General features: G+C 52.0%; 1 protein-coding gene across 3 annotated transcripts; it reads left to right on the forward strand.

Annotated features, from left to right (window-relative positions):
* Positions 1 to 1918: 1918 nt before the first annotated feature.
* On the forward strand, positions 1919 to 19795 carry SGTA (small glutamine rich tetratricopeptide repeat co-chaperone alpha). 3 transcript variants are annotated; one of them, XM_081091968.1, is made up of 13 exons: positions 1989 to 2061; positions 3665 to 3777; positions 9717 to 9856; positions 10696 to 10799; positions 11031 to 11115; positions 12160 to 12259; positions 13553 to 13657; positions 14504 to 14642; positions 15473 to 15535; positions 16865 to 16902; positions 17416 to 17505; positions 17723 to 17845; positions 18736 to 19795. In XM_081091968.1, the coding sequence occupies exons 3-12, from the start codon at positions 9757 to 9759 to the stop codon at positions 17835 to 17837; spliced, it is 939 nt and encodes a 312-aa protein (XP_080948094.1). In that variant the 5' UTR covers positions 1989 to 2061; positions 3665 to 3777; positions 9717 to 9756; the 3' UTR covers positions 17838 to 17845; positions 18736 to 19795. The 3 variants fall into 3 exon arrangements, with proteins under 3 accessions (XP_080948092.1, XP_080948094.1, XP_080948093.1); XM_081091966.1 differs by lacking the exon at positions 3665 to 3777 and having other exon boundaries at positions 1919 to 2061; XM_081091967.1 differs by lacking the exons at positions 1989 to 2061; positions 3665 to 3777 and adding an exon at positions 6927 to 7046.
* The last annotated feature ends 3046 nt before the right edge of the window (positions 19796 to 22841 follow it).

Genomic DNA, 22841 nt, shown 5'->3' on the forward strand with positions numbered 1-22841 from the left:
GAAACAGGGACGGAGACAGATGGCTGGCACCTCTGAGCCTCTGAACGTTTGCGGCTCTCTGCTGGTCCTTTGCCTGGGCTTCTAGTCCCGGAATTAATTAGTACCTGCATCCTTTCCTCCTTAAAGAGAAAAGGAAAGAAACGCAAGCAATTCAGCATCACCAAGGAAGCCTCAATAAACGGATCCAAACTTCAAACAATAGGTGTTTTGGAACAGTGCAGTAACCTGACCTATTTCTAGTGTTGTGGGTTAAAACAAAAAAAAAATTTGAACTGTTTAAGGCATCCAGAAAGAAAAATTTATTAGAATTAACCTTGCAAAAAAAAGAAAAGAAAACCCTTTTATTTCTGCAGAAGAGTTGAAATAATCCAGGGTGATAAATGTTCATGCGCTTTAAATAGGATAAAAATGAATCGGGAGAACACTTCTGGCATCTTTTAATACTAGTGGTAGGCAGTTCTGAGTCATCCTAGGGAATTTCTCATCACTCATTCTCTATTAAGTGCACCGAGTTTAATTCTACTTCAGTTTTCATTTCACTGTTCCTTGTACCTGAAGTGTTTCTCCTCGTCCTCCAAATCCACATTTTAAAAGAAAGGCCCTCCCTAACCATCCTGGCCAACTTATCTCCCCAGTCACAACACCCCATTTTTCTTCAAATCACTTGCCATTAAGTGAAATTCATTAATTTATGTCCTAGTTTACTATTTGATAATCTGTCTGTTGTAGGCAGTTAGACAGACAAGAGTAGAGCAAGGACAAAGAGCCAGGTACAGCAGGTCACCAGGGTGGAAAGCCCAGACGATCAATTGTAGGGTAGGACTTTATTTTCTTCCTCTGTCTAGCATATCAATGGTCAAGCGGTTTGGACCCCCTCACCTTTCCTCCCTAGAGATAACATCTATGCCTCAGTTTTATTTCAGCTCCAGGCCCAGGTAAGCAACAAAGCCAGCTTGGCTGACCTCAGGACCAGCAGCATTGAATAGTGACCCCCTGACCTGGTGCCAGCCAATCTATAGTGGAGAGCACAAACCTGAAAGGACACAGATGAAAAACTGCTGAATATTCATTGAAATCTTCCCCTGGGACCTCCCCTAAACTCTCCAACCGTAAAACTCTTAGGATGGAGGACCCAGTGCATTCTTCCTCCGGGGAGCACACCCTTGCCTTTCTCTTTCCCCCTCCCCTTCCCTGCCCCAGGTACCTTACCATTAGCTTCCTCACTCCCAAGTTCCAAGGGCTTTTTTTTTTTTTTTTTTTTTTTTACCTCTAACTTGTTTCCTTAAACCCATTTCTTCTGGAAATTATTTCTTCTATCTCTGTGATTTACCAAATATATGTTCTCTTCAAGTCTGGGTGTTGGCTCTGAATTCTTTGCTAGCCAAAACCAAAGTACCCAGGTTGCTGAACTCAGGTTTGGTCTAACCCCATGGGTCAGATACCTGATGCCATTCCCACCGCTTACAACACGTCCACCCTGATACTATATAATGAGGACAAACACTTTGCTGGTCTTTACAGTTAGCTTGCAATAAATATTTGTTGACTACCAGGCACCTGCTGTGAACAACTTCTATATTCCTTTACGTCTTAGGGGTTGAATGAACGAAAGACTGCATTTGTGGGTGAGTGGGTGAATGGGTAGGTGAATAAATGAGCAAAGGTAGTGGGTAACAGTTGCTCGCATTCACTGAGCGCTGATGATGGCTCTGGGCGCCAGAGACCCAAACACAGCCGCACCACGTGGCCCGTTCGGGACCACGTGACAGGCTCCGCCTACTTCCAGGAGTCCCTCCACTGTCCCACCAAGCACCGCTCCACAATCCTGATTTCCGGTTTCATCGGTCGCAGAGGTCAGTTGCCCTAACGACCACCTCGTTCCCGCCTCTAAATTGCGTCACTTCCCCCACTCCTGCTTGGACAATTGACGCGCCTGCGCAGAATGAAATCCAAGACTAGCGGGTTCCTTCCGCGCAAGCGTCCCGACTGGGGGGCGGGGCCGAGTGGCGCCGCGGTGCGCAGGCGCAGCCGTCGGTGGGTCGGGGTTCGGCCGCTTGAGAGGTGAGTTGGGGGCTTGGCGCTTTGGCTCCGCTGCTAGGGGCTTCCCGAGCTACGCGGCCTGTAAGAGAAGATCGGTCTGCGGCTGGGGTCACTGCGCGATCCGCCGGGTGCTGTGTGTGGGCGGTGCAGAGGGGAAACTGAGGCTGGGCGTCGTCGGATTGGCCTTCACCAGCCCTGGCTTCCCTCGCCCGGACCCCGGGCCTGGGAAATGCTGCTTCGCACATCCGTGGGTGGAAAGCGGGAAGTAAAAGCGCCCCGCCTGTAGGGGCCGCTCGCTGGGTATACGCTGCTGTACAGAGAAACGGTCCTTTTAAATCTGGCCCCTGTCTCCGGTCGGGTCGGGGTTCCTGTCCCAGCGCCGCTGCTCTCCAAGTGGGTGACGTTGGCCAGCCTTTTGACTTCTCAGCCTCAGTTTCCCCCTCTGTAAAATGGGCATTGTCACAGCCCCTGCTTCGAGGGCGAGTGGTTTGGGGAGGATTCAAACCACAGGGCCCAGTGGAAAGTGAGAGCTCAAATTGGCTAGCAGTCTTATTTCACACTTAGGGTCTTCTGCATATTGTGCTAGAAGCGGTCGAAATCTGCACTTGAGGACCCGCTGCACACCTCTCCCTGGCTGTGTAAAGCTTGGACAAGTCGCTTCCCCTCTTTGAGCAGCACATCTCTTACAGGGGCTGTGGAAGTATATGCCTCTAGGCAGCGGTTCTCAACCTGTGGGTTGCGACCCTTTCACAGGGGTCGCCTAAGACCATCGGAAAACACATACATAATTACATATTGTTTTTGTGATTAATCACTATGCTTTAATTATGTTCAATTTGTAACAATGAAATTGGGGGTCACCACAACATGAGGAACTGTATTAAAGGGTCGCGGCATCAGGAAGGTTGAGAACCACTGCTAGGGTCTATGTGAGAGCATTCCTTAATCAGGCTCCTGGTACGTGCTCACTAGAGAATGACTGGTTTTTGTTATTGTCAGAACATGGGTGTGCAACCTGTGTCCCTGAGTGATGTTCCTATTTCTTTTGTTTCTTTCCCTGATTATTTGTTGAGTCTGTTTTTCCTCTCTCTCTAGACCAGTGATTTTTAACCCCCACCCCACCCCCGGGGGGGGGCGGTACTGGGAAATGGGGACATTTGTGGTTGTCACAACTGGGGTGCTCCTGGCATCAAGTGGTTGTGGGGCCAGGGATGCTGCTCAACCCCCACAGTGCCCAGGACGGTTCCTCAGAGAATGATTGGCCCATTTTTGTAGGGAGCAGAAGGGGTACTTTGGAGGTAGTCTCAAGTCAGACTACCTGCGCTTAAAACTGATTTGTGCCTTAGCTGGATGACCTTGAGTGGTGCCCTTATCTTTCTAAGCCTCGGTTTTTCCTTCTGTAGAATGGGAATTAGGTGAAACAACTTAGAGTCTCAGCACACTGATCAGGGAGCCAAATCCAGCTGAGGCCTGTTTTTTAAAATGAGTTTTTGTGGAAACACAGCACGCCCAGTGGCATACACACTGTCAGGGGCTGTTTTGCATTATATTAGCAGTGTTGCCTTGTTGCCGCAGAGACCCTGTGGCCTGTGAAGCTGACAGAATGTACTCTGGCCTTTTTCAGAAATGTTTGCTGATCACTGAAATAAACCATTGCATGTACAGCACTTAGTGCAGTGCCTGGAACGTCCTCAGCATTTGTCACCTGAGGCTTATAAATCAGTCTTGACTGGAAGGGTGAGTGACTCTAAAGGGGATTAAGCTCTGCGCCAGGTCAAGAGCTGTAGTCTTATTTGATCTTACGTTTTTTTTTTTGGCCAAGACCCAACTTGGGCTGAGGTGAGAAATGCTCAGAGATAGCTGAAGGAATAAAGGGGATTGTGGGCAGGTAGGCAGGACCAAAGGTCTTGTACTGATGAGGAAACTGAGACCCAAAGAGAATGACCTCTCCAAGGAGCCTGGTTGTCACTGTTGACAGTGACCTCACGTTTTCCCGCGGCCGTGTGCATCAAACGCCGCCCAGTGCTGGGGTTAAAAGGAAGTTGGCCTGTCAGTGGCTCACAGTCCACTGGCTGAAGACAGGCCTGGAAAGAGCCTGTAGGAGATGCTGGACCCGAGGTGGGAATAGTATTGGGCTTTGCTGGGAAAAGAAGGTGCCTGGCTCTCTCTGAGGAGGTGACCTTGCAGCTTGGTGTCGAAGGGAGAATAAGAGTTTTCCTGATGGCTCAGAGGAAAGGTGAGTAGTGGGTTTGAGTGGAGCATGGAGGGTTTGGAGCCCAGGGGTGACACACCAGTGCTGAGGGGCACACTTGTTACATTTCAGGGAGCTTTTGAGGGTTTATACTAGTAAGTAAGCAGGACAGTCTGGTGGCATTTTAGAAGAAAACTTTGGGGAGTGAACGCCAGTTCTAGTTTTGGGGCAGCCTTTCTTGGGTACCTGCAGTACCCTAAGGTGCGTGGGAGAAGCACCCACAGAAGTGGTGGGCCATCCTTCAGAAAGTGGTGCCTCTCCTTCCCAAGGTGGGGGGTGGGCCACTCATTTTGGTAAGGTGTGTCATTTTTCCTTTTATTGATCAGCCTTTGGCAGGGAAATAAAAGGAATAGAAGTTTTTTTGTTTTTTAATGATAAAATGAAAAAGTGGACTGAGAGCTAGAAGGGATTCTGAAGGCGCCCAAGAGGAACTGTCTCTGGGACAACACCCCCCACCCCCATTGCCCCCGAGCCTGGGGCATCGCCTGCTCACCCTTACCAGGCTTATTCTTGTGCTCTGTGCCCTGCTCTGTGCCCTGGTGGTGCTTTCTGAGAGCTCATACAGGCCTCACTGTTAGGAGAGAGTAGGTCTTTGAGAATGTTGTCCTGCAGCCAAAGACCTACAAGTTGTGATTGTTCCAAAGACACAGAGTGCCTAGTAGCCATCGAGCAAAAGTGCTGTCCCTGTGTCAGGCTGGGCCCTGCTCTGTGAGGAGCAGAAATTTTGTTCAGCTCAAAGCCATGAGTTAAAATCACATGTTCACACTGTTTGCTGTCCTCCCTGCTCAATGAGGTGAGAGGAGAGGCAGCAGTTTTTAGGGACCACCTGTGTCAAACACTGCCCAGTCCTCTGCTGTGGACCCACAGTCCCTTTTCTGCACTTCCAAAACCCAAATATTCAACACACAGATGATTTCCCGAAGTTTGTAGCAAAATCATTTGGCTAGAAAAATCTGACCTATGCTGGCCTAAAGCCTTAATTTTCCCCACTTAGTGTCTAGCAGTGGTTTTCAGCTGGGGTGGTTTGGCCATGTCTGAGGACATTTGTGATTGTCACCACTTGGGGGGTGCTCCTGGAATCGAGTGGGTGGGGGCCAAGGATGCCCCCACAGAGAATGACCCAACCGCCATGTCGGCAGTGCTGAGGGAGAGAAACCCTGCATTAATTATTTGGGGAAATAGTGAATTTAATCCCTGCTCACAGTAGACACCAGTATAAGTCCCCAATGGTCAGACAGTATAAACCAGGATGAGCCCAGCATCTGTGTGTCACCCCGTCTCCTCCCATTCAGGCTGTGCATTTAAATGTGTGCAGCCTTCTAAGACCTCAGTAGTCAGGTGGTTATGGAACACAGTCTCCTGGGATCCATGGACTCCCCTGACCCGGGATGATCCTGCTCCCACCCCCAGCTCCCAGGGAACATTAGATGGATGCCAGGGATGCTGTTCAATATTCCATAGTGCACAGGAAAGTTCCTCACGCAGAAAATGTTCCGCACATTGATGGTGCCTGGGTGGAGAAACCCTGCATTAGGTCGCTGAATTCTCAACCACTCATGAAGACATTTGTTAACCCATTTTATAGAAGAGGAAAGAGAGGGCCTCAACTGGGACTCTCAGATGTGACAAGGGACAGGGAAGCCAGCATGCAGTTGGCCTTGGGTAGAAATGGCCAGACCTAAGACATTGTGGCTCCAGGTCTTGTTCTTCAGGCAAAAGGGATGTGTTCTCTGGCCCATCATCCATACACAGGCCCAGGACAGGCTCCAGGGCCCCTGACTTGTTGACACAGGGTGTATGGGAGGAAATCACATCAGTAGACAGGAGAAGCCCAGGGGCAGGCAGCAAGAGTTGCCTTAAATTACTTCAGTGGTGGCAGGAGGGGTGGGAGCAAAGGCCCTGAGATACAAAGGGTCCGAAGCGTTGGAAGAACTGAAATGAGGGTGACTTCATTTTTTTCCATTTCCTAAGCCTCCAATGTCAGCCCCTCCGGCCTCAGCTCCATCCAGGAGTGCAGGAAACAGTTGTGCTAAAGATCAGATTTCTCTTTTCTGCTATTCTTAAGCAAACAGCCCACGTGTCCCTGAAAGGGAAGCAGATCCTCTCACCCCACACACACAACCGGAAACCCAGTGTGAATCTCACATGACTCAGTGTGCTCAGAAGTGGTGCCCAGGACGCTTAGGCAAAGTCCAGCCGCTCAGCTGTGTGTTCTTGCCCTGCCGCCGGTTGAACTTGTGACCCGCTCTGTAAGGCCCTGGCACGCCTCCATCCAGTTTGCCATCACAGCGCCGGAGGAGAGGGTGTCAGCAAACAAAGGCCCAAGTAGTAAATACTGTCAGCTTTGGGGGCCACAGGGAAAGTCAGGCATACTATTATGTAGGCACTTACATTCATAGAATACAAAAGCCGTTCTCAGCTAAGCAGGTAGCTGAACGTGACGCTTGACCCGTTTTAGAACAGACTATGCGAAAGGATCCGGGTCCTGGGATCTCAGGGGTTTATATCCTAAGAGGAGGACCTTTGAATCAAAGTTTCTTAATTAGAGTAAAATAGACATAAAATTTGCTATTTTAACTATTTTTTGTTTGTTGTGTTAATCCTCACCCAAGGATATTTTTCCCATTGATTTTTAGAGAGAGTGGAAAGGAGGCGGGGGGCAGATCGAAAAACATCAGTGTGAGAGAAACAAATCAATTGGTTGCCTTCAAGCTGCACACACCCCAACTGGGCTAGGATCAAGCTTACAATCCAGGTACGTGCCCTTGACCAGGAATCAAACCCAAGACCCTGTGTGGATTGACACTCTAACCTCTGAGCCACACCAGCCAGGGCTAACTATTATTTTTAAGTAACAGTTCAGTGGGTGTAAGTACATTCACATTGTTATGCAACCATCACCACCATCCATCTCCAGAACTTTCTTATCTTCCGAAACTGACATTTTAAGAGAGAGAGAAACATCCATTTGTTGTTCCACTTATTTATGCATGCATTGGTTGATTCTTGTATGTGCCCTGACTGCGCATCGAACCCATAACCTTGATGTATTGGGGCAATGCTCTAACCAACCGAGTTACCCAGCCAGGGCCTGCCTCTGAATTTGACTCCCCTAAGGACCTCCTGTGACTGGAATCACAGTATTTGTCCTTCTGTGTCTGGCTTATTTCATTGAGCATAATGTCCTCAAGGCTTATCATGTTGTAACGTGTGTCAGAATGTCCCTTTAAAGCTGGATAATAGTCTATGGCCGTGGTCGGCAAACTGCGGCTCGCGAGCCACATGCGGCTCTTTGGCCCCTTGAGTGTGGCTCTTCCTAAGCCTTAGGAGTACCCTAATTAAGTTAATAACAATATACCTACCTGTATAGTTTAAGTTTAAAAAATTTGGCTCTCAAAAGAAATTTCAATCGTTGTACTGTTGATATTTGGCTCTGTTGACTAATGAGTTTGCCGACCACTGGTCTATGGTATAGATCAGCGGTCGCCAACTGGTATTCCGTGAGGTCCGAAAGGTTGGCGACCACTGGTATAGACAGCACATTGTGTGTATCCACATTCATCCATCAATGGGCTTTGGAGTTCTGTCCACCCTTCAGCTACTGTGAGTCACCCTGCTGCCTGTCGAGAATATGTGTAGAACAAAAGCATTTTGGGCGTTCTTGGCAGCATGCCTGTCTCCTTGGGTTTAGAGGCCGGCAGGTGGCCAGTTTGTTCTCAGGACCCTCCAGCTGGGGAGCACGAGTCACCTTTTGGGACTTCACTGTCTTCGAAGCAAGCAGGGTGTGGTTGCTCTCCGTGGGCCTCTGTGTATCGCCCCCAAGGTCCTCTAGCCATTTGTCCTCCAGGCTCTGGCCCATCCTGACCCCAGACCTGGGTCCAGGGATGCTCTTGGGCCAAAGGCACTGCTTGGTAAAGGCTCATTGTGTCCAAAAATAGAGGGGGAAACTCATAACCACCCCCCAAGAGCTTTCCAGGGTGTCTATAACTTTCTGTCCAACTATAAGCTCTCCAACATAGCTATTTTAAGTTTGTCCCCTTTTTAGACATTGAGATATAATTCACATACCATAAAAAGTAGTAGGTTTTCGTATATTCACAGGGTTGTGCAGCCATCACATGAGTTCCAGAGCATTCCATTACCCCTGAAAGCAGCCGAGTCCCTATTAGCAGTTACTCCCCAGCCCCTGACAACCACAAACTCCCTTCCTCTGGATTTGCCTGTTCTGGGCATGTCATAAAAATGGAGTCACAGTGTGGCTTTTGTGTCTGGATCCTTTCCTTCTAAGAAGCAGGTGATGCATGAGGTTTTCCATGTACCACAGACAGAGCTTGTAGCGTGGCCAGCATCACATGCCTTGACTGCCCTCGCACTGCAGCTTTTAGGTGCCAGACGCTGGCATCAGCTCTGTGTGCTGCCAGGGGTTAATGTCTTACTCTTCTGATCTCTGGCCAGTGACGGGTTAATGATGATGGGGTCAGAAGGCCCACTCCTTGATTTCTAGGGGGCACAGGCTATTCACCCCACTGGAGGTATTTCAAGGGGACCAAGATGCTTTACACCGTGGCTCCCAGGCGTGCTGAGCGGATATGAGCCACATGGGCAGCATGTAGGTCCCCGCCCCGCTCTGTGTCCTCTCTAAATGGGAGCAACGATGCACCTCGAGGTTATTATATGGTGGAAGTGAGATGTGCTGTGTAAAGTGCCAGGCGCGTCACAGTAGCTCTGGTAGCAGACTCCTCACACGTTTCTTATTCTCACCCAGGCACTAGACTAAGGATATCGGGGACTGGTCCCTCTCTGTGGGGGGCCACCCTGGGCTCTGTGGAGGTTGGGCAGATCCCCGGCCTCACCCACTCAATGCCAGGAGCACCCCCAGTCATGAGAACCACAGATGTCTCTAGACAAAGCCCAGGCAGTACAGCACGGTGCAGAGGAACCCGGGAGGCCCTTAGGTGGCCTGGAAAGGGATCCGTGCCCTGCGGGGCCTTTCGGTCTGCTCAGGCTATCCCATGGTGCCTGTGTCACCCCTGTGGGCCTTGGAAACTTGGGGTTCACAGACCTCCAGGACTCCAGCCCATGCGAGGCAGCCCTGGGGAGCCCCAGGCTGTCCCCATCCAGCCAGTGAAAGGGCGAAGACCGCCAGGTCCAGGGCTATGTTACCCTCCTGTGAGATCAAGGAGGGACTGCACGGGGTGCTCCGCCCACCCACATGCCCAAGAGCAGGGGCTCTGAGCCTCATTGCTTCAGTGTCTCATCTGTGAAATGGGATCGTTAATGTTTTGCCTCACAGATGAAAGTGGCCAGTGTATTTGGGTGGGGGACACACCTTCTGCAGAGTCCTGCCTGGAGTATGACCTGGGAGTAGGTGGAAGAGTGCGTATCTAAGCAGCCCAGTCCTCATGCTTTTGCCCGGGGTCTGCAGATCCTGAAAACCCCTGGGTGTCATCTCTTCCCATCTCAAGATGGATAACAAGAAGCGCCTCGCCTATGCCATCATCCGCTTCCTACATGACCAGCTGCGGCACGGGGGGCTCTTGTCGGACGCCCAGGAGAGTTTGGAAGGTATGCAGGGGCCTCCGTCAGCCCCGGGAATGGAGTCTCCTGTCTCCAGCTTTGTGCCCCCACTGCCTCCTCCCACTCCTGCTCCTCTTCCTCCCCACCTCCCTTTCTTTCATCGGAGCCTCGAACCATTACAGGATGGGTCTGATAGGTCAGCACACGTGTCCAGCCGTGGACGCTGCTCCTGTCCTGGTTTCACAGCCAAGACCACCGAGCCCTGAGCAGGCACAGGACTGAGCTCTCCGGCCTCCTAGCCCAGTGCCCTTCCCCCACTGCAAGGGTGCCAACCCCTGTCATTAGGCAGGCCTTCTGTAGGAGGGAAAGGAGGCATGTGTGTCCTGGGGCAGAGGGCAGGTGGGGCAGCCCTCCACCAGTGGCCCAGGGCTCTGAGTAGTTCCTGTCCGTCCCACGTGCAATTATGTTGCCCCTGGAAGGAGCCCAGTCATGAAGACTTGGGCGGGGGGTGGTGTGGTCTTAAGCTTTGGGTTCTGGCCGGACTCCTTGGAGGTTCAGCAGAATGTCCTGGGCATCTGGATCCCCGAATGGCACTCCAGGCTGGGCTCAGCTCCGCAGCTTCCCAGCAAGGTAGCCCAGCAGTGTGACCCCACGGAGAGCCCCACACTTCCTTGCTCTCAGGGCTCAAGGGCATGTCTAACTGTCCAGAGCTTCCAAGGCTCTGGGCTGACCAGGAAGAATCCAAACCAGGGTCAAGGAACACACACTGCCCACTGCGCTCCAGGGTCGCTGCCAACCCACTTGCAGAAAACTAAACGTGAGCCCTGCCTCCGGAGCCTCATAAACTCAGGGCCGTGCAGCAGAAAATATCTGTGTGTTCCTTGCAGTTGCAATCCAGTGCCTGGAGACCGCCTTCGGGGTGACATTGGAAGACAGCAACCTCGCACTCACTCAGACTCTTCCAGAAATATTTGAAGCTGCCGCGGGCAAGGTGAGCTGCGGGGCCGCCCCCATCACAGCCGGGAACAGTGAGAGCACATGGGTAGCCAATGGCTCCGAAGCACGGCCCTCCTGGTGAGGGACGTGGGGCACCTGCATTGTGGGCACTGGGCCTGGTTCCTCTCTCTCAGAGCTCAGCGGCCCCTGACAGGGAGGAAGGCTCAAGGAGCCGAGTTTGGAGGAGGAGGACAGCAGGATTGCCAGCTTTTTTCTTTGGGGCCAGGAGATGCCACAGAACCTGAGGAGTCCTGAGGTAACCCCGCCTTCGGAGGAGGACTCGGCCGAGGCAGAGCGCCTCAAAACCGAAGGTGAGAGAAGGGTTCTCTGTCCCCACGGGCACCTCTCCACCTGGATCCAGAGGCAGGCTGATCCCTGGCTCTGAAGTCGAGGTGGGGGTGCTGTTGGACAGTAGACGGCAAACCAGCCTTTGGAGACAGGAGTCCAGGTGGGGATGGCTTTTAAGAACACAGATGTATGTGGAGAAACCATAGCCTCACACACAATGGGTGGAAATGTAAGCAGTGCAGCTGCTGTGGACAATGGTCTGACAGCTTCCCAAATAGTTAAACACAGTGATCACATGACCCAGCCCACAAAGATGCTTGTACACAGATGCTCACAGGAGCACAGTTCGTAGTAGCCAAGAAGGGTAAACCACCCAGATGTCTGCCTGCTGGTGATCGGATACATACCGGTGGCCTATCCATGCACTGGATTATTCCTCAGCCATGAAGAGCAGTGAGGCACTGACCATGCCACAGCGTAAAGGGACCTTGAACACAGGACGCTCAGTGAAAGACGCCAGACACAAAAGGCCACAGGGCGTGGTTTTGTTGATGTGAAACGTCCAGAACAGGCAAATCCACAGACCTAGGAAGTGGGCTCATGGTTATCGGGCTGGGAGGGGAGGATTGACTACTGATGAGGACAGGGTTGCTTCTCGGGGTGGAGGAATGTTCTGAAATTAGATGGGGGTTATGGTTGCACAACTCTGAATATACTAAAAAGCCACTTAATTGTACACTTTTAAAGGGTGATTTGTGGGGTATGTGGATTACATCTCGTTAAAATTGGGCTCTATTTCTGAAAAGATGCAAAAGTGACAGTATTTGAGACTTACGTCCCCAAATACCACAATCAAAGCAGTGACAGCTACCATCACCAAGCGCTGGCTCAGCCAGCCCCTGAAGACACTCGATGCAGACCGCAGCCCGAGCCTATGCCTGAGTGTTGCATCCTGGCCCCTGAAACCCCAGACCTTCAATTAGGAGCTGGGAGAGCTGAGAATGATTCCTCAGACCCCCTCAGGTCTCGTGTGAACAGCCAGTGTACATTTTTTTCTTTTTCTGTAGGAAACGAACAAATGAAAGTCGAGAACTTTGAGGCTGCCGTGCACTTCTATGGGAAAGCTATCGAGCTCAATCCTGCAAACGCCGTCTATTTCTGTAACAGGTACCTTCCGGGCATGCTCGGAGGCCAAGCCAGCCAGTCTCCATCCTGGCAAACAGGATGGGCTGTTGTCTGTAGGTTACTGATCGCCCCACTGCAGTCCCAAATGCACATGGTGTCAGGCGGTCAGCGAGCTGTCACTCAGAGTCGATAGTGACATTTAAATTAGATGGCACCATTCTCTACTCTGATGTGGGGCCAAGAAAATAACCCACAATTTGGATACGTGACATGCTCATGACAGCATTGGCAATAGTGAGGAACTGCACCTGGCCTGTCATTTTTCTTTTTCCTTATTTTTAAAAAATTAAGTTTATTGGAGTAACAGTGGTTAGTAGCATTGTATAAATTTCAGATATACAGCTTTATAACATGACATCTGTGTACTCCATTGTGGGCTCACCACCCAAAGTCTAATTGTCTTTCCGTCATAATGTATTTGACCCTGGCCTGTGCCTTTTTATTTATTTATTTATTTTTATTGACTTCAGAGAGGAAGGGAGAGAGAAACATCAATGATGAGAGAAAAATTACTGATTGGCTGCCTCGGGCACACCCCACACAGGATGGAGCTTGCATCCCAGGCGTGTGCCCTGACCAGGAATTGAACCGTGACCTCCTGGTTCACAGGTTGATGCTCAACCACTGAGCCATGCCGGCTGGCTTGGCCTATGCTTTTAAAGGAAAAGTCAAATGAGCTGTCACATAGCCTCACTGTACGGAATATTGTGTTAACGAGAGGGACTGAGTGGAGAGCAGGAGGCAGAGTCGCACAGTCGGTGTGGAAGCCGTGGGAACACACAGTGTACAGAAGACACCAGAAGCATGCATGCCAAAGGTTGTCCACATCACCTCTGGGTCGAAGTGTTTTTGTTTCTTTTTTTTTTAAACTATTTTTTGGGGGAAGTGATTCTAGATATACAGAAAAGTTGCAGAGGGACTTATCTGGCATAAAATGGGCCTGAGTTCACCCAAAAGGAAGAGCCTCCATGGTGAGCCCTGGGACTGTGGGTTCAGAACCAGGTCCTGACACTGCCTGCCTGCTGTGCAGCACTGGGCCACACCCCTTTCCCTCCCTCAGCTTTCGTTTCCTCTGGCAAATGGGATGGCACCCTTTCCCCAGCCCCCAGCACAGGTGCCTAGCAGACAGATGCCTATGTCAAAGCCCACATACCCCTTCACAACCCTGTGCCCACCCTACCTTACAGATGGGGAAACCAAGGCCCATCCACAAATGGCTTATCGTAGGTGACCAGTGAGGGACACAACTCTGAACACCCTGCTCTGTTTCCCTAGAGCCGCCGCCTACAGCAAACTGGGGAATTACGCGGGGGCCGTGCAGGACTGCGAGCGGGCCATCTGCATAGACCCATCCTACAGCAAAGCATATGGGAGGATGGGGTGAGTGCCTGGGCAGGCGCCCCTCGTGGGGCGGACTGCCCCTTCCCCTGCATCCACCACATTCCTCTTCTGATTGTGTGGAGGGTTTTCTGTCCCATTAACCAACTCTCCAACGCCAGCGGTGGGTTCAGCCGTTCAATTTAGTCCTGACACCACCTGCCTGGAGGCAGTCAGACCCCACTGGTGCAGGGCAGCCCCACTTCAGACACAGTCACGAGTTGTCACTGTGCTTCTGACCAACCAGCTATAATAAGGGCTTCCCACGACCCCCTCCTCAGGATGGACAGTTCCCTAGAGTGACTCACAGAATTCAGGAAAACACTTTACCTACATTTACCAGTTTGTTAGAAAGGATACAGATGGAACAGCCAGATAGAGGCACACAGGGTAAAATCCAGCATGGTCCTGGGTTTGGGTGCCAGAGCCCTGTCCCTGTGGAGTTGGGGGTACGCCTCCTCCTGGCACATAGATGTGGTCACCCTCTAGGTGTGGTTAGAGGGGCTTGGGAATAACAGAGGACACACCTATGACTCAGGAAATGTCAGGAGCTCTGCCAGCAGCAGCAGGGACAAGGACCAATAAACATCTTTGTCTGACCACCCTGGCCCCATCCTTTGGCTCTTCCAAGCCCTTGGTGTTGGGTACCACCACTAGGACACGAGTCATTTGAATTGTCATATGTTCATCCTCTTAGCCCCTCCCCTGACCCCCTCTTGTGTCCTCCACTGGAGCCCAGACTGGACCAGGAATGATGGCATTGACATGGAGACAGTTTGAGGTGTGGGGACTGAGGGAGGGGCCAGAGGTCTTGGGGCCTCCCCCTTCATCCCCAGCACCTCCCCCCAGCCTGGCGCTCTCCAGTTTGAACAAGCACGCGGAGGCCGTGGCCTACTATAAGAAGGCCCTGGAGCTGGACCCCGACAACGAAACATACAAATCCAACCTCAAGATCGCGGAGCTGAAGCTGAGAGAGGCACCCAGTCCCGTGAGTCCCCCGGGAGCAAGGGCGTGATGCTGTCGGAGGCAGAGCACAGGGCAGGCCAGGCAGACACGCTCACAGCTCACAGGCTGAGGGCTGGGCCGCTAGGGGACCTGGCATGTGTTTAATCAGGTCTGAGACACACATTCGCAAGTGCCTGTCAGGGAGGAAGACGCTTTTATTCTCACAGAGCCCCAGAAACAGGAGAGGACGTGCTGCAGGGTCACACGGGGAAGCACCAGGGTCAGTCATGAGGTGAAGGAAGAGGGGACATGTGGACCAGAGCCTCGATTATGATTTCATGAGAAGGAAGGGGTGAGGTGGGGGAGCAGGCTTAGGTTTTACTAGTTTGAATAATTCCAGGGGACTCTGGTAGGGGTTAACCCTAACTGGCACCTGGCTCTGGGGTGACTAGGGCGAAAGGCTAGTGGCTGAGTGTGAGGGCCCCGTAGAGAAGGGGTGGGAGTGGACAGTGGGTTGCCTGACTTGCCTCTGAAAGGTGCACTCCTAGGTGAGTTATTGGCCGTCTCTAGCATTGGTTACCCTGTGGAGGGCCCATCCCTCCAGGGTCTGCCAGGCCCCAGGTGTCAGAGCATCAGAAAATGAAAGATGCATCAACACAGTACTTTTCCCTGGTGATGGACGGTGGGGCTCCTGCTTTTTATGAAGCACCCCTAGCCCTGTGGGCTGGCTGCTCAGGCCGAGAGAGCATCTGTTTGAGCTAAACACCTCTTAGAACCCCAGAGGGGCCCCACAGGGGGTACTAGCTCTCAGATCCTGGGCCAGTGTCATCTCCCTGTGTCCTGATCCACTAACCGTGCTTTCCTCACCCACAGACAGGAGGGCTCGGCAGCATCGACATCGCGGGCCTGCTGAACAACCCAGGCTTCATGAGCATGGTGACTGCCCTCCTCGCCCCAGCAGCGTCCTCGCCCACCACCCGGGCCTGCCACGCCACTGCCTGCCATAGACCAGGGCCCTCATGTGGCTCAGTGGACACTGGGGCTGGGGTCACTCTGGGATGGGGGCCTGCCTGGGCACTATGGGGTGTTGAGCAGCATCCCTGGCCCCACCTACTCCAGGCCAGGAGCACCCCCAGTGATGACAACCACAGATGTTTCCATTGTTGTCTTGTGTCCCCTGGGGCCAGCATACCCCCAAGGGAGACCCCCCCCATTATTGAGCCAAAGGACAAATTAGATCCCACCTCTCCTGGCTGAATAACGTGGGGAAACTGCCTCCCTGCTGCCCAGCATGGTGTTCTCACAAGGAGACAGGGATAGGGCCACGCCTGCCGGTCCGGATGGGACAGCAGGGCACTAGGTATCCCACTGAGAGCGGCTCCCCGCTGTGACCTGGGGGCTGGTCCCTACATACACATGCCCATTGCTGAGTGATCTTGCTTGGCCTGAGGCCGCACTGCTGGCCTACAGGCCTCAGGGTGCAGGGTCTCAAACTGTCTGGAAGAGAAAAATCCTCAGTACATGAAGGAGCATCTCGCCTCCTAAATGCAGCAGAGGTTGTACTTCCGTTGTAAGCCCATGCTGCAGCAAAGCCAGGGTCTTCGTTGAAGTTCGGGGATGAGTACCAGCACTCTAAAGGCACCTGGCTCAAGGACTCGGCCTCATAGCAGCCGCCCAGCTCCTGCTGGTGTGTGTACTGTTACTGGCACGGCCATTACCCTGCATTTACGTGTCTGTGTGGCTTTTGGCAGAGCTGAACGGTTGGAGCAGAGACACCCTGAAAGCTGACAGTCCTTAACCTATGGCCCTTTACAGAAAGTTAGGCAGCCCGTGAGCAGTCGTCTGGCAGAGCCCTGACCTGGGTTCTGAGGAGATGTCCTCAGTGGAGCTGTGAAGGCACGAAAGTGCCCAGTGCAGTGTTGCTGACTGATAGAGCCAAACGAGGCTGCCTGGCTCTCCTAATGTCTCGTGACCCCCAAAAAGATAGAAAATACACACACCCAGCGACACCTAAGGTGCCAGCAAAGAAAGGATAGGTGCCCTGGAGTCTCCTGAAATGAGGGTCCCAAACGGGATCAGAGTGGTGAAACATGAGTCTCATCGCATGGAGGGAGAAATGGGGTGTAGGGGGGAGGCGGGGGGAGCAAGTACCTGGGGTGACATACTTGCTGTGCTGGGGCAGGAGAGCCCAGGGTGCTTGAGAGGGAACCTTCTCCGTCGGAGCATGTTGGAAGCTGTCCTCTGACCATCGTTTTTTTTCCTCAGGCATCAAACCTGATGAACAGCCCCCAGCTTCAGCAGCTGTAAGTGACAACCCTTTCCCCCGGGTCTTGTGCTTAAATCTCTGTGGTAAAGCACATCAGGTTATTATTTTAACCATTTAGTTTACAACTCAGTGGCATTACGTGCATTTCAGTGTCATGCAGCTATCCCCACCACCGAGTTCCAGAATATTCCACCACCCCAAAAGAAGCCCCATCATTATAGTCACTCTCCCTTCCCCTAATCCCTGGCAATAATTAACCCACTTTCTGTCTGTGAATTTAATTTTTCTGTTCTGGAAATTTCACTGTGACCTTTGGTGTCACAGACATTTCTCAGTGTCACCTGGGGGCCAGAATTGTCCCATTGAGAATCAGTGTCGTTAGGGCAAAGAGCCATTCCTGGAAAGGCTGATGACCTCACAGGGCTGCCATCAGGGAGAAGGGTGGTGACACAGAACGCCTCCTGCTAGCAGAGGCCAAGGGCTGGGTGGAGCCACTGGGGGACGGGTGGGCTGGGCCATCCTGTACAAGTCACAGGCTTTTCTCTTGCAGCATGTCCGGGGTGATTTCCGGCAGCCACAACCCCCTGGGGACTCCTGGCACCAACCCCTCACAGAATGACCTGGCCAGTCTCATCCAGGCGTGAGTAGACCTGCATAGTGGAGGCACGGTGGGCAGGCAGGGACGCTCCACGTGGGAAGATGGAAGCGTCAGCGCTGTGACCTCCAGCGAGCGGGCACACTGCTGTTGAGGGTCACATATGGGGGACGCATGGCGAATGCCTGGGGGACACTTCCATGTGGATGTTGGGGGAGCTGGCTGGTGTCCCGGCGAGCTGAGCCCGGCGCCTCTCTCACAGGGGCCAGCAGTTCGCGCAGCAGATGCAGCAGCAGAACCCAGAGTTAATTGAACAGCTTCGAAATCAGATCCGAAGTCAGACACCCAGTGCCAGCAACGATGACCAGCAGGAATGACCGCTCACGTGAGTCCCCTCGGGGGGGAGGTGCACCCCCTTCCAGATGTTTCCACTGAATTTTGCTCCTCCCCCTCCCAACTCCCACTGAGAGGCATGGACTGAAACTTCACAGCTTCTGGAAGGGCTGTTCCCTAAGCGTGTCTACAGGTGACAAGAGTACAGGAAGTATCGGCAGAGTGCTTTTCTGTGCACCTGCGGGAAGTGTCCTGGTGGCCCCGGTGGGTGCGAGATGAGGTCACCTGGGCAGGGCAAGGACAGACCTATCCGCCGCTCCTTCCTGCCCACGTGTTCTGCCCGGGTTTCGTGATTTGGGGGTTTTGTCTTGTTTTACTGTGAGCAGATGTTACATGTACACCTGCTTAAAAATATACTCGGAGCGTCCCTGGAGGCCTTGGCTGGCTTGGTTCGCTGTCCCTGGGCCCCTGACCGCCACCCTGTCTGTCTCCAGTGATTCTGCTCCTTGGAGACGGGTAGCAGGTGGCTTTCTTTATTTTGTTACCGTCCTCCTCACATTTTTATATTAACCATGATTTTTTAAATAGAAAAATGTAAAGAAAAAGCACAGAAAACAACCTTAATCTTTCCATGCAAAGCAACGAATGTTAATATTTGGAGTATACTCCCCCACCCCCTTTTCTTGGGCCTTAATTTTAAGACAAAACATAGGCCAGTTTTGTATTTGTTTTTTGTTGGAACTTTATCCCCCAAGTACTTTCACCGACATTTTCATGTCTGGGCCCCAGAACCACCTGTGCTGGTGACCGTGCTGTTTCTGTGCTCACACGGCACCACGATCCACGCGGACGCAGAGTGCATTGCCACCCCATCAGCGGCAGCGATGCCCTCTGGAGTCTGGGCGCCCGCCTGGCTGACCACCGCATGTCTTGTCCTTCCAGCCATTCCAGTGCCATCGGGTTCTTCCCAGCTGACTGGAGCCTCCACACATTCTGCCGTTTTCTCCCATTGGATTGCCAGAGAGGGAAAAAGAAAAAGAAATTGGACTTGCATGAGATGGATTTTTATGCTTTTTATTTTTTCCTTTCACCCTCACCTCCTTTTTTGTACTCCCTTATGGCTCCCAGACCCTTCTCGAAACAGAGCCAGCAAGCTGTGAACGCAGACCAGCACCAATCTCCAAAAAACCCAGTCACTAAAGTATTTTCTAGAATATTCCGAAGTGGGAATGGTCCTCGGGGGTGTTCTCCGAGAAGTTACCGGTTTTACGTCCAGCTACGTATGAAGCCTGAAGCCTCTTTTTGAGTCAACCTTGTCTGCTTGGACGAGCTCACTGCCAGCCACAGTCTGGGCACCAGTGTCCACCGGACCCTCAGACCACAGGTTTTTGCATGAGGAACTTTAGTTGCAGATTCCTAAAGACATTTTCATTTCCCTGTGCCTGTCGGGAACAGGACTGTCTTGGGGTGCCTAGGGCCAGCTTTGGGGACAATCGAGCATTTTGATAGATGTGCTTTTCACCCCTTTTGATCCTCCTCCAGTACTCACACCCGACAGACCACGAGGCGGGTGATCATGACCCTGGGGCCTGGCCCCCAAGCCGTCCCAACCTGCCTGTGTGTTCTGGCCCACGGACTCCCAGCGGGCTCCTCCTCCTGTTCTGGGGCCACTGTGCCCCCCTCCTCAGCCTGCAATTGCCAAGCAGGCAGCCAGGGATGGGTAGCCTGCCTAAGATGCAAGGCCACCATGGACATCCCTGCATCTCCTGCTTGGGCAGGGTCTCAGGGTGAATCTGCTGAGACCCTGTGCTGGCAGCAGCGTTGGAGGCTCCCTGGTGGTTTGCAAAGTTGACTCAGTGCCGTGTGTCATAGGAAAATAGTAGGAAAAAGGCACACCACCCGCCACTGCAGTCATCACTTGGATGGCAAGGTGGCCCTAACTCTTGAGTGCTAGCCATGGTGACAAGAGTAATGTGTGGGAATAAATAGACATTGTGACCTCTGCCAGTCTCTGCATTGACCTCTCGGCACCACCCCTGCTCTCCCTGCCCCAAGTTTCTAGAATCCCCACAGCCTAGAGTTTCCACATCACTCAGGACATGAGGAATAACATCACTGCCTGACATGACATGACAGCTCTTCTTGTGCCAGGGTCCCAGATGGTCTCAGAAATGGCAAACCTCGGGCTGTCCCATGTTTTTCCCTCACCTTTGACCACAGTCACACTCACACACCCACCATGTAAGTGATGACCTTAGGGGTCAAGCTAGAATTCTAGATTCTCAGGGACAGAGCAGTAAAGTTATTGTTCATTGCTTTTCTAGTATGTTCTCACAAATTTCACCATTTTGTAACCCAAGACCCTCCCTTCCATAATTTCCAGGGGAGAGACCTGGCCCCAGGCAGAAAGGAGCCCAGGAAACCCAGGCTTGTCTTGGCACCAATCCTAGGGTTCCATCCCCAAACGCTTGTGAATATAGAAAGCACTCCACAGTCACTACATAAGCCTTGCATGAATTCTCAGCTCCTATTTACAACATTATGTGGTAGGCACCGTCATACCCATTTCACAGGTGAAGAAACTGAGCTTTGACTCTCAGCTCACCCAGCCCTTGAATGGCAAAGCTGGTGCAGTGCGACCCCCGGTTGCAGGTCCTATGCTAGGAGTGGCTGACTGAGGACCCCACCTCTATGTGAGGGCTGCCCGCTTCACCCACAGATGAAGGCTCAGCAGTGGTCCTCCCACAAGTCAGAAAATCACGAAGTACGACTGCAAATCAGCAGCCCCAGGAAGCAGTTTGGTATGGACAGTGAATGGGGAGGGGGCAAGAATGAGGCCTGTGCCTGTCTTACAGGGTCGTCACCAGGGGCGATTCTGTCACAGAATCACTACTGTAGTGACTGGCTGTGCTCCTGGCATCAAATGGGTGGGGGGCCAGTGATGCTGCTCAACACCCTACAGTGGCCGAGACAGCCCCTCACAGAGAATGACCTGGCCCCAATGTCCACGGTGCTGAGGGGAGACCCTCCGCTAGGACAGTGCATATCAATGTGTGACACCTCCCAGCCCAGCAATAGCAGCAGCTGGGAGCTGGGTAGAAATGCAAATTCTTGGCCTTCCACCGCCAGACCTACTGGATCAGAAACTCAGAGTGGGTCCCAGTCATATGTGTGTGTTAACAAACACTCCTGATGATTCTGATGCCCACCAATGTTCTAGAACCATTGGTCGGGTCTATGCATTCCGAATTTATTTAGCCAGCTCCCTATGCGTTGTACATTGAAAATAGGCAGCATGGTGTGGCTCAGTGGTTGAGCATCAACGCATGAACTAGGAGGTCACGGTTCGATTCCAGGTCAGGACATGCCTGGTTGTGGGCTCGATCCAGTAGGGGGTGTGCAGGAGGGAGCTGATCAATGATTGTCATCATTGATGTATATCTCTCCCTCTCCCTCTCTCTGAAATCAATTAGAGCATATAAAAATATTTTAAATAGGAACCCAGGTGATTCTGAATCACATATTTGGAGAACCCCACTTTGAGGAACACTGGTGGGAACTTGAAAATTAGCCATACATTCCAGAAGCATCTACATGTATGTGCCTTAGGTCTTCCCAGACGATCTCCATTCCTTCCCTCCCCTCCTGTGTCCTTCACTGGAAGGCCTTGCCCAGCTGCTCCAAATGTACCTACCCCAAGCCTAGCGGTTCAGGAAAGACCCAGAAACTTTCTTGTTTGGAACCACTAGCTGAGTGGGAACAGGAAAAAAAGAACTGTCAACAGTCTCATCCAAGAAGCCAGTGTCTTATGTGATTTGACAAGTGTGTCATGATAATTACTGCTCCATCCCACATGAGTTAGAAATAGAGTATTTCTGAATATGCCTGTCAGAAGTGCATTGAATAAAAAAAGAAACGGCAATTAAATAATGGATTTGGCATAAATCGTGTCCGAAAAGGCTTCCAGGAGTAGGATGAGCCTAAGATGTAAGGCAGGGACTGCTACCATAGATGGAGTTACAGAGGCTCTCTCCTTTCCCATCGCCACAGTTAGCAAGTCATTCTTGCAGGCTAGACTGTAAAGCCCCACCCAGATTAAGTCCCAGGAAGCAACCAGAAAGAAACAAAGTATATCTCACAGAAGCAGGATTCTCAGCTGGGGGCACTTTTGCTCTCCAGGAGACACTAGACTAGGCCACATCTGGGACATCTGTGGTTGTCACAACTAGGGTTGCTCCTGACTTCGAGTGGGTTGGGGCTATTGATGGCCCCCACAGAGATGACCCGGCCCGTGTCAGCACTGCCAAGACTGGAACCCCACCCTCTGGAACTGCCAGCACACACACCCTAGATAAATGTGTCAAACCAATGTCCCAAACCATTTTGCCATCAGCAAAATTAATTTGTTCACTGGCTGTAGAGTGCCCTTGTATCTTTGCAGCAAAGATTTCACCCCAACGTGGGTAACTTGAAAACCCAAAACTGACGGCTTCCTCCACCCCAATCCTTCCTCTTGCAAACTGATGATTTCAAAGTTGGAGCAAAGATGGAACTCTCTGAACGTGACCCTTGTAGGTAAGAAGGTGAGGCCAGCAGGTGGCGCACCAGCTCCACAGCCTCTCCACTACCTGAATCACAGCATCAGGACCAGAAAGATGCTGAATCTAATCATGAAACTGCCTAGGTTTGGGCCTAAAAATGGCTCCGTTCTGGAGATTAACGTGTGGTTTTAGAGCTGGTTTTCCTTTCAGAGGTATAAGTCCTCGCAACCTGGGACGTCTGCCAGGCTCTGTGTTGTGATGGGACCACCATTCAGAATATGAATCCTGCCCTGCCGCGAGCTCAGTGGTTGAGTGTTGACCTATGAACCTGAAGGTCACAGTTCAATTTCCGGTCAGGGCACATGCCTGGGTTGCAGGCTCCATCCCCAGTAGGGGGTGCGCAGGAGGCAGCCGATCCATGATTATCTTTCATCATTGATGTTTCTCTCTCCCTCTCCCTTCCTCTCTGAAATCAATAAAAATATATTTTTAAAAAAATATGAATCC

This window comes from Myotis nattereri (assembly GCF_964212035.1).
Source record: "Myotis nattereri genome assembly, chromosome: 5".
NCBI classification, from domain to species: Eukaryota; Metazoa; Chordata; class Mammalia; order Chiroptera; family Vespertilionidae; genus Myotis; species Myotis nattereri.